We start from the raw sequence: 13,590 nt of genomic DNA, 5'->3' as shown, positions 1-13,590 counted from the left end.
GTTTTTCGGTCATGCTTGATATTTGAGTGTTTCGATTTGGTGTGACACATTAAATATCGCACACAACGTATTGTGTGTGGTCATGGTTAATATGACACTACAACACCATGGCAATAATAATCTGCTAGTAGAGTAGCTAGTGTTGCCAGATCCAACAGCTCATACCACATTTGGCTTGGTTGTTGAATATGTGGGGTGCGTTGTGGCCATACTAAATAATTTTTAGTATTAATTAACTTATTACAGAGACTAGCCATAGCCATAGAGCAGATCTAGATAATGTGACAATAACAGATAGGGAAAAAAACCATAACAATAGAATAACTTTAAAAAACCTCCACATACTAAAAAACGTAGACAGAACCATGAATAGAAAGGAAGATAGTGGCAACATCAGCATCAGCTACATCCTACTATAACAATAAATATTATCCTGATTAATAATCTCTATAGTATATTTTTTGCTTATCGTTAACTAAATAATAAACAAGAACTAACTTTGTAAAATGATTTCAATATAAATAATACCCTTATATGTTTTCCAAGGACAATTGTAATAATACTCTACCCTTAGGAAGAAGTCAAATGACCTTCGAAACGTCGGCGATATTTATATAGATGAATATATAAAAATAAAAATAAAAACTAAATTTCAAGCTTATCTTTATATATGTCAATAAAAAACCTTTGTTTAAAAAAAGAAATTATTAAAATATTAATTTTAAATTTATAATTACTTATGTAACACCTGCTATTGTTTATACTTTAGACTTCTTCAACATATGAATCCATATATGAACCAATACATCCACGACCATCAAGTCAGCTTTCAACACGTTCAAATTATATGTTATATGGACCGTATGTTAATCATGATCAGCTACAGGACGCTCATACAGCTATTGGCGGTTTGACCTTATTAGAAACTAGCAGCAGTCATAATAATTTCAATTTAAGCAAAGAAAATACTATACAATATTGTAATACTATTAGTAAGCTTGGTGAAGGTTTACTTGAAAATGAAAAGGAAAGTGAAGTAGAAGACTTAACCGGATTCCTCGTACATAACGTGGACTCATCTAGTAACATTGATAGTTATGGTAATGGTAATGTATTTATATTATTATTTGTATATTTATAAATTTAAAATAGAAAAAAGTCTGAACCCTAAGAACTATGATTTTTTTTTTGTTTTTTTGTTTTTTGTTTTTTTTTTGTGCTTGAATATAAATTTTAGAAATATACCATCGCTTAGTGACAATATAAATTTCATTGTACACTATTGATTGGGTTTCCATATCGACGAAATGAATTATAAAATGTTATTCTTTTATTATATAATTTTTAATCCAACAATTAAAAAACTATAATTAATTAGTTCTACAGCTGGTTTAAGTCTAATGTAACACGGCAAGTGCATTTTTTATTGAACCTTTACAACAAATTAATTAATATTAACTGTTATCTTAAAATTTAACAGAGAAAGGTCAGCAAAAATTTTATGATTTAAAAAAAAATTAAATTTATAAATTTATGAATAAAATACTATTCAAAAATTTTCTAATTAGAAAATAGTTTCTAGCAAGAAAATTATTTCTTACGAAAATAGTTTCTTACTTTCGTCATAATTGACCTCAAATTTAATATGAATCCTTTTTTTATAAAGTAATGCAAATCAGAGAACTGCAATGAGTTCTCAATACTCGAGTCGTACTCGAATTATTAGTTATATTTCACTATTCACATTCTGACTCTCTTTTTCGTATATTTGAACCCACATCATTTATATATACAGTTAACAGCACTTGTAATGATTTATACTCGCCTCAACAAAGAAGTTTTGTGGGGCAATTGACTACTTTACAACTTCTAAATTTGCTTAACTGCATTTGCTATGCTTTGCATTTTTAATGAAGGATAATAAAAATATGCAAAAAGTAAAATTTTTAAGTTAATTTATTTTGTTGCAATATGACCACCTCATTTTTGGTTTAGCTTCAGACGATCGACATAATGGTACATTTTAGAGCCAACCTTACTTGTTGAAATACCCCACCCCGATAAATCTAAAGGGTTCCTATCAGGTGAACATGCTGTGTTAATGGAATAAAGCACGGAACGTTGTTTTTCAGCTATTCTTGGTTAACGCATGCTTGGTGCGATGGTGCTGAGTCCTGTTGGAATGTCCAACACCTGCAACCGAAATGCACATCTTCCCAGGGTTTAGTGCTTCCTCTAAAATAATTTTCCAATAGATTTGGGCATTTATTTTTATCCCATAGTCGATGACCACGAGCGGAAAGTGACCATCGGCCGTTACGACGGCCCACACTATCACCATCGATAGCGCCTGCTTCCTGGTGGCAATAAGTATGTTTAAATTTTCAACTGATCTCTCTACAAGTAGACTCAATCATCTTTCTTGTTTATGTTGTGCTCAATTACGAATGGTGACTCATAAGAAAAAACCAAATTCGGCAACCCACTACTTTCGCCCAAACGAAGCAACTCTAACTTTTTATAGATTAAGTTCGATCTCATTTACGTAACGTAAACCTCCTTTGTCAGTTCATTTCATTTGAAAGTATCACTGAACAACAACAACAAGTTTTAGAATGTATTTTGTTGTTGCTGGTCCACTACATGGGTAGTGTCCTAATAAATTTTTTGCTATAGTTATAAGAGTGATTATAATACAAGTTATAAAATTTGGTGATTTCAAACATTTAAATTAATGTATATGTCTTTTTTTAGGATTATGCTTTAAGTGCAACGAACGCGTTTTGGGTGAAAATTCAGGATGCACAGCTATGGATCAAATTTATCACATATCCTGCTTTACTTGCACTCAGTGTCAAGCAAATTTACAGGGAAAACCATTTTATGTTTTGGATTTTAAGCCATATTGCGAATATGATTATTTACAAACATTAGAAAAGTGTTCAGTTTGTATGAAACCAATATTAGAACGTATATTGCGTGCAACTGGGAAGCCATACCATCCACAATGTTTTACATGTATAGTGTGTGGTAATAGCTTAGATGGTGTTCCGTTTACTGTAGATGCTACCAATCAAAACTACTGCATTGAAGATTTCCACAGGTATTATATAATATATGAGCCGTATTCACGATTTGGTGCAAATATCTTTGCAGAACTATGCAATTATGTTATTATGCTGTAATCAATTTTTTAGGTTATGTTTGCAATACTATTTAATGAAAAAAAAGCAAAAACAGAATGTAAATAAATTATGGTGCTGCAAGCAAGTAGTAACGTCATATTGAATAGCATATGCATTTGCATATTTACGGTAAAAAAATTTTAAATAGTCGGAGTATGCAAGTGTGTTAATTACACATCTGTGTACTTTGTTTTTGTAAAGTAAAAGTGTGCAGCACTTATTTGCAAATGCAACGATGCCAAATAATTTGCCTCAAATCGTAATTCATTTAATCTATTTTACAAAAAAGCAATTTTATTTTTAAATTTAGAAAATTTGCACCACGTTGTTGTGTTTGTAAGAAGCCTATTATGCCAGAGCCAGGCGAAGAAGAAACAGTACGTGTTGTTGCTTTGGATCGCAGTTTTCACTTTGAATGTTATAAATGTGAAGTAAGTACTTACAAACCAATTTTTATTTTTGCGGTGTCTGTAAATTTATATAATTTTATATAATATTGTTATTAATTATAATGTTCAAATTGATAATTCGCGCGGTCAACAGCTTGGGCGGACTATCCCAGGGAGCTCAGCTTAAGGTAGTTCCTCGATCTCGGCATCCCATACGTCTGATCGGATCAGGCATCTAAACTAAGACTCATCGAGCGGATGACAGGTCATAGCGATGATTTCCTGCAAAAACGGAACAGTGAAGTGAAGTTGGTTTTATTGTATAAAAACAACATTAAAACTCTAAATACAAACTTCAAAGAGTATTAAAATGCATGATAGACTTAAGTCAAGAGTATCAAATTGTTTTGATGATGACATACTTTCCGGGCTGCACTGACTTAATTGACGTCGCATTACAGAATGGCTGTAGAAAGCGCTCTTTGCGAAATAGTCTGGACCACTGAAAAGTCAGTGGACCACAAAGAATTCACTTGTAGATTTGCCAGATATCGGAAAACCTTCGAACAACACGAATACGAAAGTGATCCAAAGGATGCTTTAGTGAAAATGGGTTCGAAATATCATGGATTAACAGAATAAAGGCGGAGTCATCAACACTACTATAGAAACGAGCTCTGTAATCAAAAGATTTAAAAGAGACACACAACAGGGATGAGTGTTGTCGCCCTATTTTTGACTCTTGATGGTAAAGGAGGTTTTAAAGATCCTTCAGGTTTAAAAGAAATTAATGTTTCTTCTGTTCACATGTAGCTCGTAGCACAGGGAACCAAAATACTTAAGTTCGCCAAGCTAGATGGAATGTTTATAAATCTGTCTTGGAAGTAAACTATTTTGACGACTCATGAAGGTCTGAATATATTATTTTGTATTTTCTCGCTATGTGTGTTTATACAAGTCTGTACCAGTAAAAGTCTTCTAAGACTACGCAAAACTGAGACTTCAGAATCAAAGTAGTAGCCAGGCATATAAAAGCTGGAACATTTGGTCCATTGAATATCACTGTCTTTCTTGACAGTTGGGCAGCTATAAGAACAATCGAATCTAAGAAGGTGAAATCAAAGATTGTGATTAATTTTTTTACTGGTGATGATCAAACATCTTAAAGTCTTTCTTTGCTGGATTTCCGCATGTAGGAATAGTGAAGGGAATGAAATAGCAAGCGAACTGACCAGAAGAGGTTCTGAAATGAGATCAAATCACCGATACAAACCTCTATATTTAAAATGTTTAGGCGTATACAAGAAACCACCGTCATAGTGGCAAATGACTCGTACACTAATCGCGAAAATTGTAATATTGCTAAAACCTCATGACCTAAATAAAATGGGAATAAATAGAAAATCCTTTTGGAATTAAGCAAATCTGCAGTTTCTGTTTTTAATGGATTACTAAAAGGTTACTGTGCCTTTCTACTGACATATTCCGACAAGTGGATTCCGAAGAAGTTGCCATAAGAAAGAAGAACTAATTTATACAAATTAAAATTAGGATTACCAAAGTAAAGTAAATAAAGTAATAATTAATTCCTCGACGTCCTCGACGCTCACTTTTCAAGACGTATCGTTTATAGGAAAGACGCAAAGTTTTGGTTGTGTCTGCAAACACAATTTTTGAGAAGTACTGCTGACACAAGCAGTAGTGAGAAGAAATTTCTAGATAAGACCCTAAAACACGGAATCAATCAAATCAATGGAAAGCCTGTGCGGGAGACATGCATATGAATTTATGCATCTTGAGATCAAAAGTTTTGGATAATTGGAAGTCTTACTCGTATTTTTTGGACTTTTCCTAATCGGCCATATGCTTAACAAAACCTTAAATAATAATCATATGAAACATCATTTGTGTTAGTGTTATTCCAATTTTAACATCCTTACTTAAATAAGCACTCTATACATTGTTTTTTTTTAATACTGATAGTATAACATATTGATTTGCACATTTAGCGATGCAAAATAAATTTAACACCCATCGTTCTTTAATTTAATTTAATTGTATTAATAATACCGTCCGCTTAGCTTTAGTTTTTTTAATATTAACATTATTTTCCTCTTTTATATCTTTAGTTTTACCAAGTTTTTAGCACATGTGAGGTACATGTAATAATATAATAAATTTATACCATAAACTCTAACTTTATTTTTTCTAACTCTCTTTAATACTGAATGGTATTTTTTTGTATTATATAAATAACGAGTTACTTATTAATTTATTTATCTAATACTTTATTATTTTTAATTATACTTTCAAGGACTGTGGCTTACTACTTTCATCGGAAGCTGAAGGACGCGGTTGTTATCCATTGGATGATCATATACTTTGTAAAAGCTGTAATGCGAAGCGAGTGCAAATGTTGACAAATAGAATGACCACTGAATTATAAACATATTTATTAAAAACTCATTTTATAAAATTTTTAAAATATTAAATAAATATGTTTATGATGAGTATTTGAAAATAATTTTTCTACAAATACTAAATACGGGTGAGAAGAATTTATTGCTATATTGTTAATCGTGTCAAATGATCAGTTTATGGTACCACTGCAACCAAAACAAATGCTATAGCGAATTATTATTAATGCTTTATTATAAGAAAAGTAACAACAAACTACATAAGGCCACCACTAACAAATGCAACAACAACGTTCTCAATAGAATTGAGTTGAAATTTTTCAATAGAGTTGAATTTGTCAAAATTCTTGGAACTTCATGTAAAAAGTTCCGTGAAGTGTTAAATCTAAACGGCTAAGCAATCCAAACATATAATATAAATACCCAAACGAAAAATATATACATCCAAATAAATAATCCACAACTATCTTGGAATTCTAATATTTACAGAAGGTATAGCTATATATTGCTATAATACTAAACTAAATTATATCAGCATCACAATCCAACAGCTTCTTCCTGGTTTCGTGGTTGCCTGATTAAAGTCAAAAAACCTTATACTAGCTTAATGTGACAGCATAGTAAATGTCCACAATTTCATTCATCTTATTTATCTTTTTTTTTTTTTGTTGAAAAAAATTGTAATTTATAATTAAAAAATATATAATTTCAAATAAATTTAAAAAAAAAGTGGAATATTTTCTGCTGTTGGCACTTCAGCGATTACTTTATAATAAGAGGTGTATTCTTTTCACATAAATGCTCCAATAGAACATGTGTCACTTAAAAATTAACATGCAAAGCAAAAACAAAATTTGTCCACTTTTCTGAAACTGCTTAACGAATAAGCCACTCGCATTACAAGGGTGCCAAATCTGAGAACTGATCTATTGTGAATGATTTTTGGAAGAAAATGGAAAATTAATGAGTAAATTGAAATATATTGAAAAACGAATTTTTTTAATAAAATTTGTGAAGATGACTGACAGGTTAGTAATTGTGAAGCAGTCATTTGTTAATTATTTATTAAGGAATTTATAATTTCTATTTTATGTTCATTAAAGAATGCAGTACATGCTTATATATAAAACATAATCATTATAATAAAAGCAAAGAATTAAATACAAGAAAGATAATATCGTATTAAATATTGTTCATTTAATATTACCTAGTTAAGTTAGAATTTTGAAAATTATATAAATGAATTTATTGACGCTCTTGTTTGTATTGCTTTCTGAAGAACTGGAGCTATCAAAAATTTCAAGTATTTGCTCTCTTTGTATCATTCTTATTTCACTATTTTTTCCGTTATCATGGATAAAGTCTAAAAAAACTATGTACTTTTATATAAATTCAAATACAATATAAACTGCTCACAAATAATTTTTTGTGTCATTTATTTTATTTATATTTGTATAATAAAACTTTTTATAAAATTATCTGCAGGTACAATATACCTATAATATTGTATGTCAAAAGAATACACCTAATGTGTATTAAAAAGAATGATGACAGTGAATGTTGTATAATACCAAAAGTCGTCATACCAAGTCACCAACCAAGTGTGATGTTTAATAATGAATTAAGTATTTAGAATTAGGCGATTGAAGTGTTACCAACTACACACAGGTATGTCAGTCAAATTGATATTGCCAACTATGCCAAATTCATACGAATGACAGCTGCTTATATTGTTTATAAGGTACCACAGCGTTTGCGTATATGTTTTATAGAACTAACGTTTTTCGAAGTCGAATTCGAATGTAATAGTGTGATTGCGTTATATATGGCTGGAATATCACAACCAGCTATTGTTCGTGTGCTCAAATACTCAAAGTGAATAAAATGTGTGTGTATCGTACCATAAATCGTTATAATAGAACAGGCAACGTTGCCAAACGCTATGAAATGAAAGAAAAAAAAACAGTAACGTCACCTTAAATGGTTCGGAAAGTGGACCATTGGCCAAAGACTGAAAATATCACAGAGAAGCATCTGACGTATATTCCAAAATGAGCTTAAGGTAAAGCCTTACTAATTCCAAAAGGCACAAGATCTCACACCGATGCAATAAATAGATAGACTCGAAAGAACAAAGGAGTTGTTACACTTGCACTAACATGGCGAATTTCCAAACATACTGTTCTCTGATGAAAAAGATTTTTCCCTTAAGCAGTTCACAAACTCTCAAAATGATCGTGTTTACTTAACTGAACGCACTGCCGAAAATTTGATACTACGAATGGGCACCCGAAGTAATTTTCCATCTCAAGTAATGAGGTGGCCAGCTGTGACCGCCGATAGACGATTTCCATTCATTTTCATCAAGCCTGGTGTCAAAGTCTTATTATTGAGACTTACCATATTATCGGGAAAATGTTTTGGAAGTTGGTTTAGAGCCGGTTTAAACTTCGTGCAAAGCCAGAATGGTTAAAAAGTTATTTTTCACTCTTCATTTCGTCCACACAATGGCGAAAACTTTCAAATTCGCCATAGAGGACTTAGCAATAATCATTTCTGATGCTTTAGCGGATTTTTGTATAGAGGTTATAATTAGATCATTTTGTTGGTCGTTGGATAGAGAAGAGAAGTAATGATTCATGTTCAATGATTCAAGACAGCGGTTCATGTGCATTGTAAAAATACCAGACTTATTTATATCCATTTTAATTTGGTTTGCTTACAAGAAGTCATATTTGTACAATTTATATTGGTAGGGCCTCTAGGGAATTCAAGTTGTAAGATTACCGGAAAATGGTCTGAGCCAGAAGCAAGTGCTTATACTTCTAGGGTTTCTATTAGTGGAATTGTAGCGACTTGCTGGGATGTCACCGTCTGTGCAACCGTTAAGCAAGATGAAGTTATTATTTTCTATGAATTCTAATATAATTTTACCACGCGTATTTAAGTCTAAATCGAGAGAGCTTCTTTTAGACATGAAAATCAATCTAGTTCTAGATAAAAATTCTTGAGCACCCTCTTCACCCACTCTAGCGTTGAAGTCACCACCTATTATTAAGGAGATCCCTGCATATTTTTTAAATAATTCATCAATTAATGGTTGAAGCAATTCTAAGGCAATATTTATATCATAATGTGGTTTAATGTACAATGAGCCTAAAATAAAACTAAAAGTGTTAATACAATAAAAGCTAAAAGTCCACAAATTTGTTTTGCTTATTTCGACACTTTTTCCTAAATTTTTTTTAACTAGAGATACAATACCTAGTGGTGATATTGCTCTACCAGTGGACTTTTCCTTTGTTGCTGGGGCTGTTGCTGTAGATCTCTACCTAATACAAATGTTGGAACGTTTTCCAATCTCAAAATCCCAACACGCTTATCTCAAGGGTAGATCTATAGAAACAACTCTACATGACGTCATTCGTACTGTAGAAAAATCGATTCATCTTAAACAATACTCGCTGCCAACCTTTTTAGTTACTGAGGGGGCTTTCAACAATGTAACCAATAAAGCTATCCATGAATCGCTTTTCAGGATAGGTTTAGAGGAAGAGATAAAAAATTGGACAGTTACTATGCTAAAAACAAGAAAGTCAAAGTCAGGCAGTACAACCCAAATCAAACACGTCAGTAGAGGTACACCACAAGGAGTGGTTGTCATCGCTACTGTGACTGCTAGTCTTGGATAATATTCTCAATATACTGGATAAGATAGGTGTGAAACCAGTAGCGTATGCGGTTAACGTGGTTATTCTAGTGTCGGGTATGTTCCCTAACATAATAAAACCAAAATACCGGCTTTCAGGTGGCCTTCACTAAACGAGAAACAGTTAAAACTATCGGAAAAGTCAAATATCTAGGAATTATGTTGGATAGTAAGCTAAACTGGAAACACAATGTCGATCATAAATCAAGAAGGCTTGTGTAGCTTTTTACTCATGCAAAATGATGTTTGTCAAAAAATGGGGAATTCGTCCCAATATTGCCCACTGGATGTATACGGAACTGTACTTCCAATTCTAACGTATTGTACTGTCGTTTGGTGTCCGGGTCTAAATTAGAGCTATATTATCGATAAACTCAACAGAATTCAGAGGATGGCATGTGTTATGCCCTAAACGTGATGCTATACGTGCTACCTAACGATATCCACAACAAAAATATGGTTTGCAATAGCGCTGTTAGACTGAAAGCAATAAGCGTCTGGTCGAAACGAACATATGGATATAGTCCGATTCTAGGTACAATTCCAAACTGTCTATGACATCAGATTATCCAAATCCGTGCCTAAACTTAAGAAGGAATTTTCAGACAATATTCCGTTCAAGAAATGAATGAAAAAGGGAAAATATCGAAACAAACTGCAATATCTCAATATATACAGTTGGCTCGAAAATGAACTGTGGGGCAGGAGCAGGAATCTTCGTACCATCCGAAAACATAAATAACTGTCTTAGGTTACCTAATGAAGCTACGGTTTTCAAGACTGAAATTCTAGCAATTAGAGAAGCATGTCGGCAAATTGCAAGTCACAACGAGGACAGATGTAGTGTTGCCATTTTCATTGATAGCCAGGCAACTAAAGCCCTTGAATCTTTCATAACAAAATGAAATATAGTAAAGGAATGTAGAGGAGCAATCGACGAGCTAAATCGGTTGGCTGATATTCCTGGACATAGGAACATTGTAAGGAACGAGAAAGCTGACAGTTTAGCCCGCTCTGGTGCGTCCCTGGATGTGTCATTGGCGGTATTTGTTTACATTACCCTAGAAATGGTCTCTAGGAGTTCCTTCCTCAACTTTCTAAAGCTTTCCAATAATAAATAGAAAACACTTAGGTCATGTGGGACTTCCAGGTTAACATGGCCCAACTATAATAAAAATAAATTCTCGAAATTCATCAAAAGAAACCGCTTGAACACTGCAATGCTTACAGCAATTCTTACTGGTCATTAGTGTGTACAAATTGGAATATAGCTTTTATTATAATGATTACCAAATCTTACAAACCGCCAAATAATGTATTATCATGTGGATCAATATCTTTACTTCCAACGCTACCCAAAGTTTATGTGAAGCTACTGAAATTTTGCTTGTTACAAATTATAGAAAATAAAATACCTTTCCACTAATTTGGACTTTGCAAAAGCCACTACGCAATAGACCAAATACACAGAGTGGTAATCATAATTGACTTGCTATGGAAACAGATGAAAAAAGTATTGTCAGCCATATTTTTGTATGCCTCCCAAACATTCGACAAGTTATCGTATATAGAATGTACACAGGATATAATAGTTGTGTTACTAAAACAAGACTGTAATAAATTTTCTTATCTCGAAGATCATTTTTTTTTTGGGTCAGAAGAATATTTGCTTGTGTATCACAAGATAGTGTTTTCTGCTTCATTTTCTACTTATTTTACACGCCCGACTTGCCACCTAATAGCTAATATATTACTGCCTTATCCGCAGATGACATTGCTTTCCTGGCAATGGAATTGGCAATTAACTTTGCAATGACTTTGTAGAATACAAAATGTATTTTCTCATTGTCGAGTGCCTACTCGACAAAATTCAAACAGGCATGGAACGTTATATCAATGTTATGTTAAACAAAAACTCAGTTCTCAAAAAGTCAACTTAAGAGGTGCTAAAATAAATAAAATAAACAAAGATAGTGCACCCACAAATATACATTAAGACCGAAAAGTTTTCGGAAATTCTCATTTAAAATTCGCGCGCTGTATATTTTTCGATATTTTAAGTTTATGTAGTTTGGCAGCACTGTCCTTAATTACTATGCCAAAAATGAGCGCGATCTGTCAGACAGTTCGTTTACGGCAGCTGTTGAAACCAGTTCACCTCAGTAGGGCGTTGCGAAAAAAACAATGGAAAAAAATATTGAACAAAGAGTTTGCATCAAATTTTGTGTTTCGAACGAAATTTCGTGTGCAGAATCGTTGCGAATGCTACAAAAGGCTTATGGGGAATCAGTTTTATCGAAAACTCAAGTTTATGAGTGGTACAAAGCCTTCCAGGACGGTCGTACGACCGTCGAAGACATTTCGCAACGCACTACTGAGGTGAACTGGTTTCAACAGCTGCCGTAAACGAACTGTCTGACAGATCGAGCTCATTTTTGGCATAGTAATTAAGGACAGTGCTGCCAAACTACATAAACTTAAAATATCGAAAAATATACAGCGCGCGAATTTTAAATGAGAATTTCCGAAAACTTTTCAGTCTTAATGTACTTTCTGACAATAGAATGGACATAATAAAAACAAGTATGTTTTTTAGACGTTTTTTTCTAACGACACTGAATAAACAAAACGTAAAACGCGGCGAAAACAAAAGCATGCGAATAACATAAAGTACGCAAAAATACACAAAAGTATGCGAATAACACAAAGTACACAAAAATTCACGAAAGCACAAAATTTAACACAAAAAACACAGAAATTTGCATACGAACAAGAAACATAATTCACAACGGCAAATTTACCGGTACGTTACACCGAAAAGCTTCGGTCGAATGAGTATATAAGAACGCGCACTTCGCTCTGGGACTTGGCTCTGTGAATTCAGACGGTAAACAAGTTCAGCTCAGGCTCATTCAGTCTACTGGTCCATTCATCAAATTTAGCTTACAGGCTTATTCAGTCTAACTGGTGCATTCGATCAAAACTAGGATAATTCAGGCTCATTCAGTTTACTGGTCTATTCAATCAAATTTAGCTTACAGGCTCATTCAGTCTAACTGGTCCATTCGATCAAACTAGGATAATTCAGGCTCATTCAGTCTACTGGTCCATTCAATCAATTAAGCTTACAGGCTCGTTGAGTCTAACTGGTCCATTCGATCAAACTAGGACAACTCAGGCTCATTTAGTCTACTGGTCCATTCGATCATTTATTACTAAATTGTTACTAATAACCTGGCTTATTCAGCCAAAGTGTAAATTTTCCTTGACACAGAGCATCTGAAAGGAGGGAAGTAACCCAGGAGAGAACGCGGTCCTGTCAGGAGCCTTCTCAACGTCAACCGCAGAAGCATCGTCATCGTTTCAACAAGGATTTCATAGTTCACTATTGTATACTCAGGTGACATTAGTTCACCATGATGACATAACTACCCGCGCAAATTATAGCATATGCTTACTATTAGCAACACATTTTCTTTGGAATTATGAATTTATTTTTATACAGCAATTTATGTACAAATGTATATTGTTTGATATATATCTATTTTTTTTGTTTTGAAGTAAATAAAGTAGTTATTGAATTATATTATAAAACCACGCTTTCCTTTATTGAAGGAAATACAATCCCCACAAATATTAATTTTATTGCAACGAACCTGGACAGCCGCTTTGCTACCTCTGCAAACAAAACGACTGAAAAGTGGTCGTTACAGTGTTAGCTGGCATGAGTTTTGTACTTTTATGTATTAAGCCTTCGTGCAATACTTTATCACTTGGGCTACATCTATAAATATAGAAGTGCAGTATTGTTTATTTTCAAATGAGTTTCTAATAAATGATACAATACGATGCACTTGTTCAATTGTATTCTGTTTAGCTCTGAAGCCGAA

At 33.1% G+C, this 13,590-nt stretch overlaps 1 protein-coding gene across 3 annotated transcripts; it reads left to right on the top strand.

The window, feature by feature from the left end:
* Positions 1 to 769: 769 nt before the first annotated feature.
* LOC119677732 (LIM domain-containing protein C4F6.12-like) lies at positions 770 to 7,109 on the top strand (the record flags this gene model as incomplete). 3 transcript variants are annotated; one of them, XR_005252287.1, is given in 5 exon segments in its annotated part: positions 770 to 1,106; positions 2,755 to 3,103; positions 3,496 to 3,616; positions 5,889 to 6,483; positions 6,543 to 7,109. XR_005252287.1 is itself a non-coding variant. In XM_038089192.1 (4 exon segments), coding segments are annotated over 4 exon segments (939 nt in total), but the record flags the coding sequence as incomplete, so codon positions are not given.
* Positions 7,110 to 13,590: the final 6,481 nt, after the last annotated feature.

This window comes from Teleopsis dalmanni, chromosome 2, assembly GCF_002237135.1.
Source record: "Teleopsis dalmanni isolate 2A chromosome 2, ASM223713v2, whole genome shotgun sequence".
NCBI classification, from domain to species: domain Eukaryota; kingdom Metazoa; phylum Arthropoda; class Insecta; order Diptera; family Diopsidae; genus Teleopsis; species Teleopsis dalmanni.
Note: the sequence above shows the minus strand (reverse complement) of the source record. Positions and strands in the feature narration are given on the sequence as shown.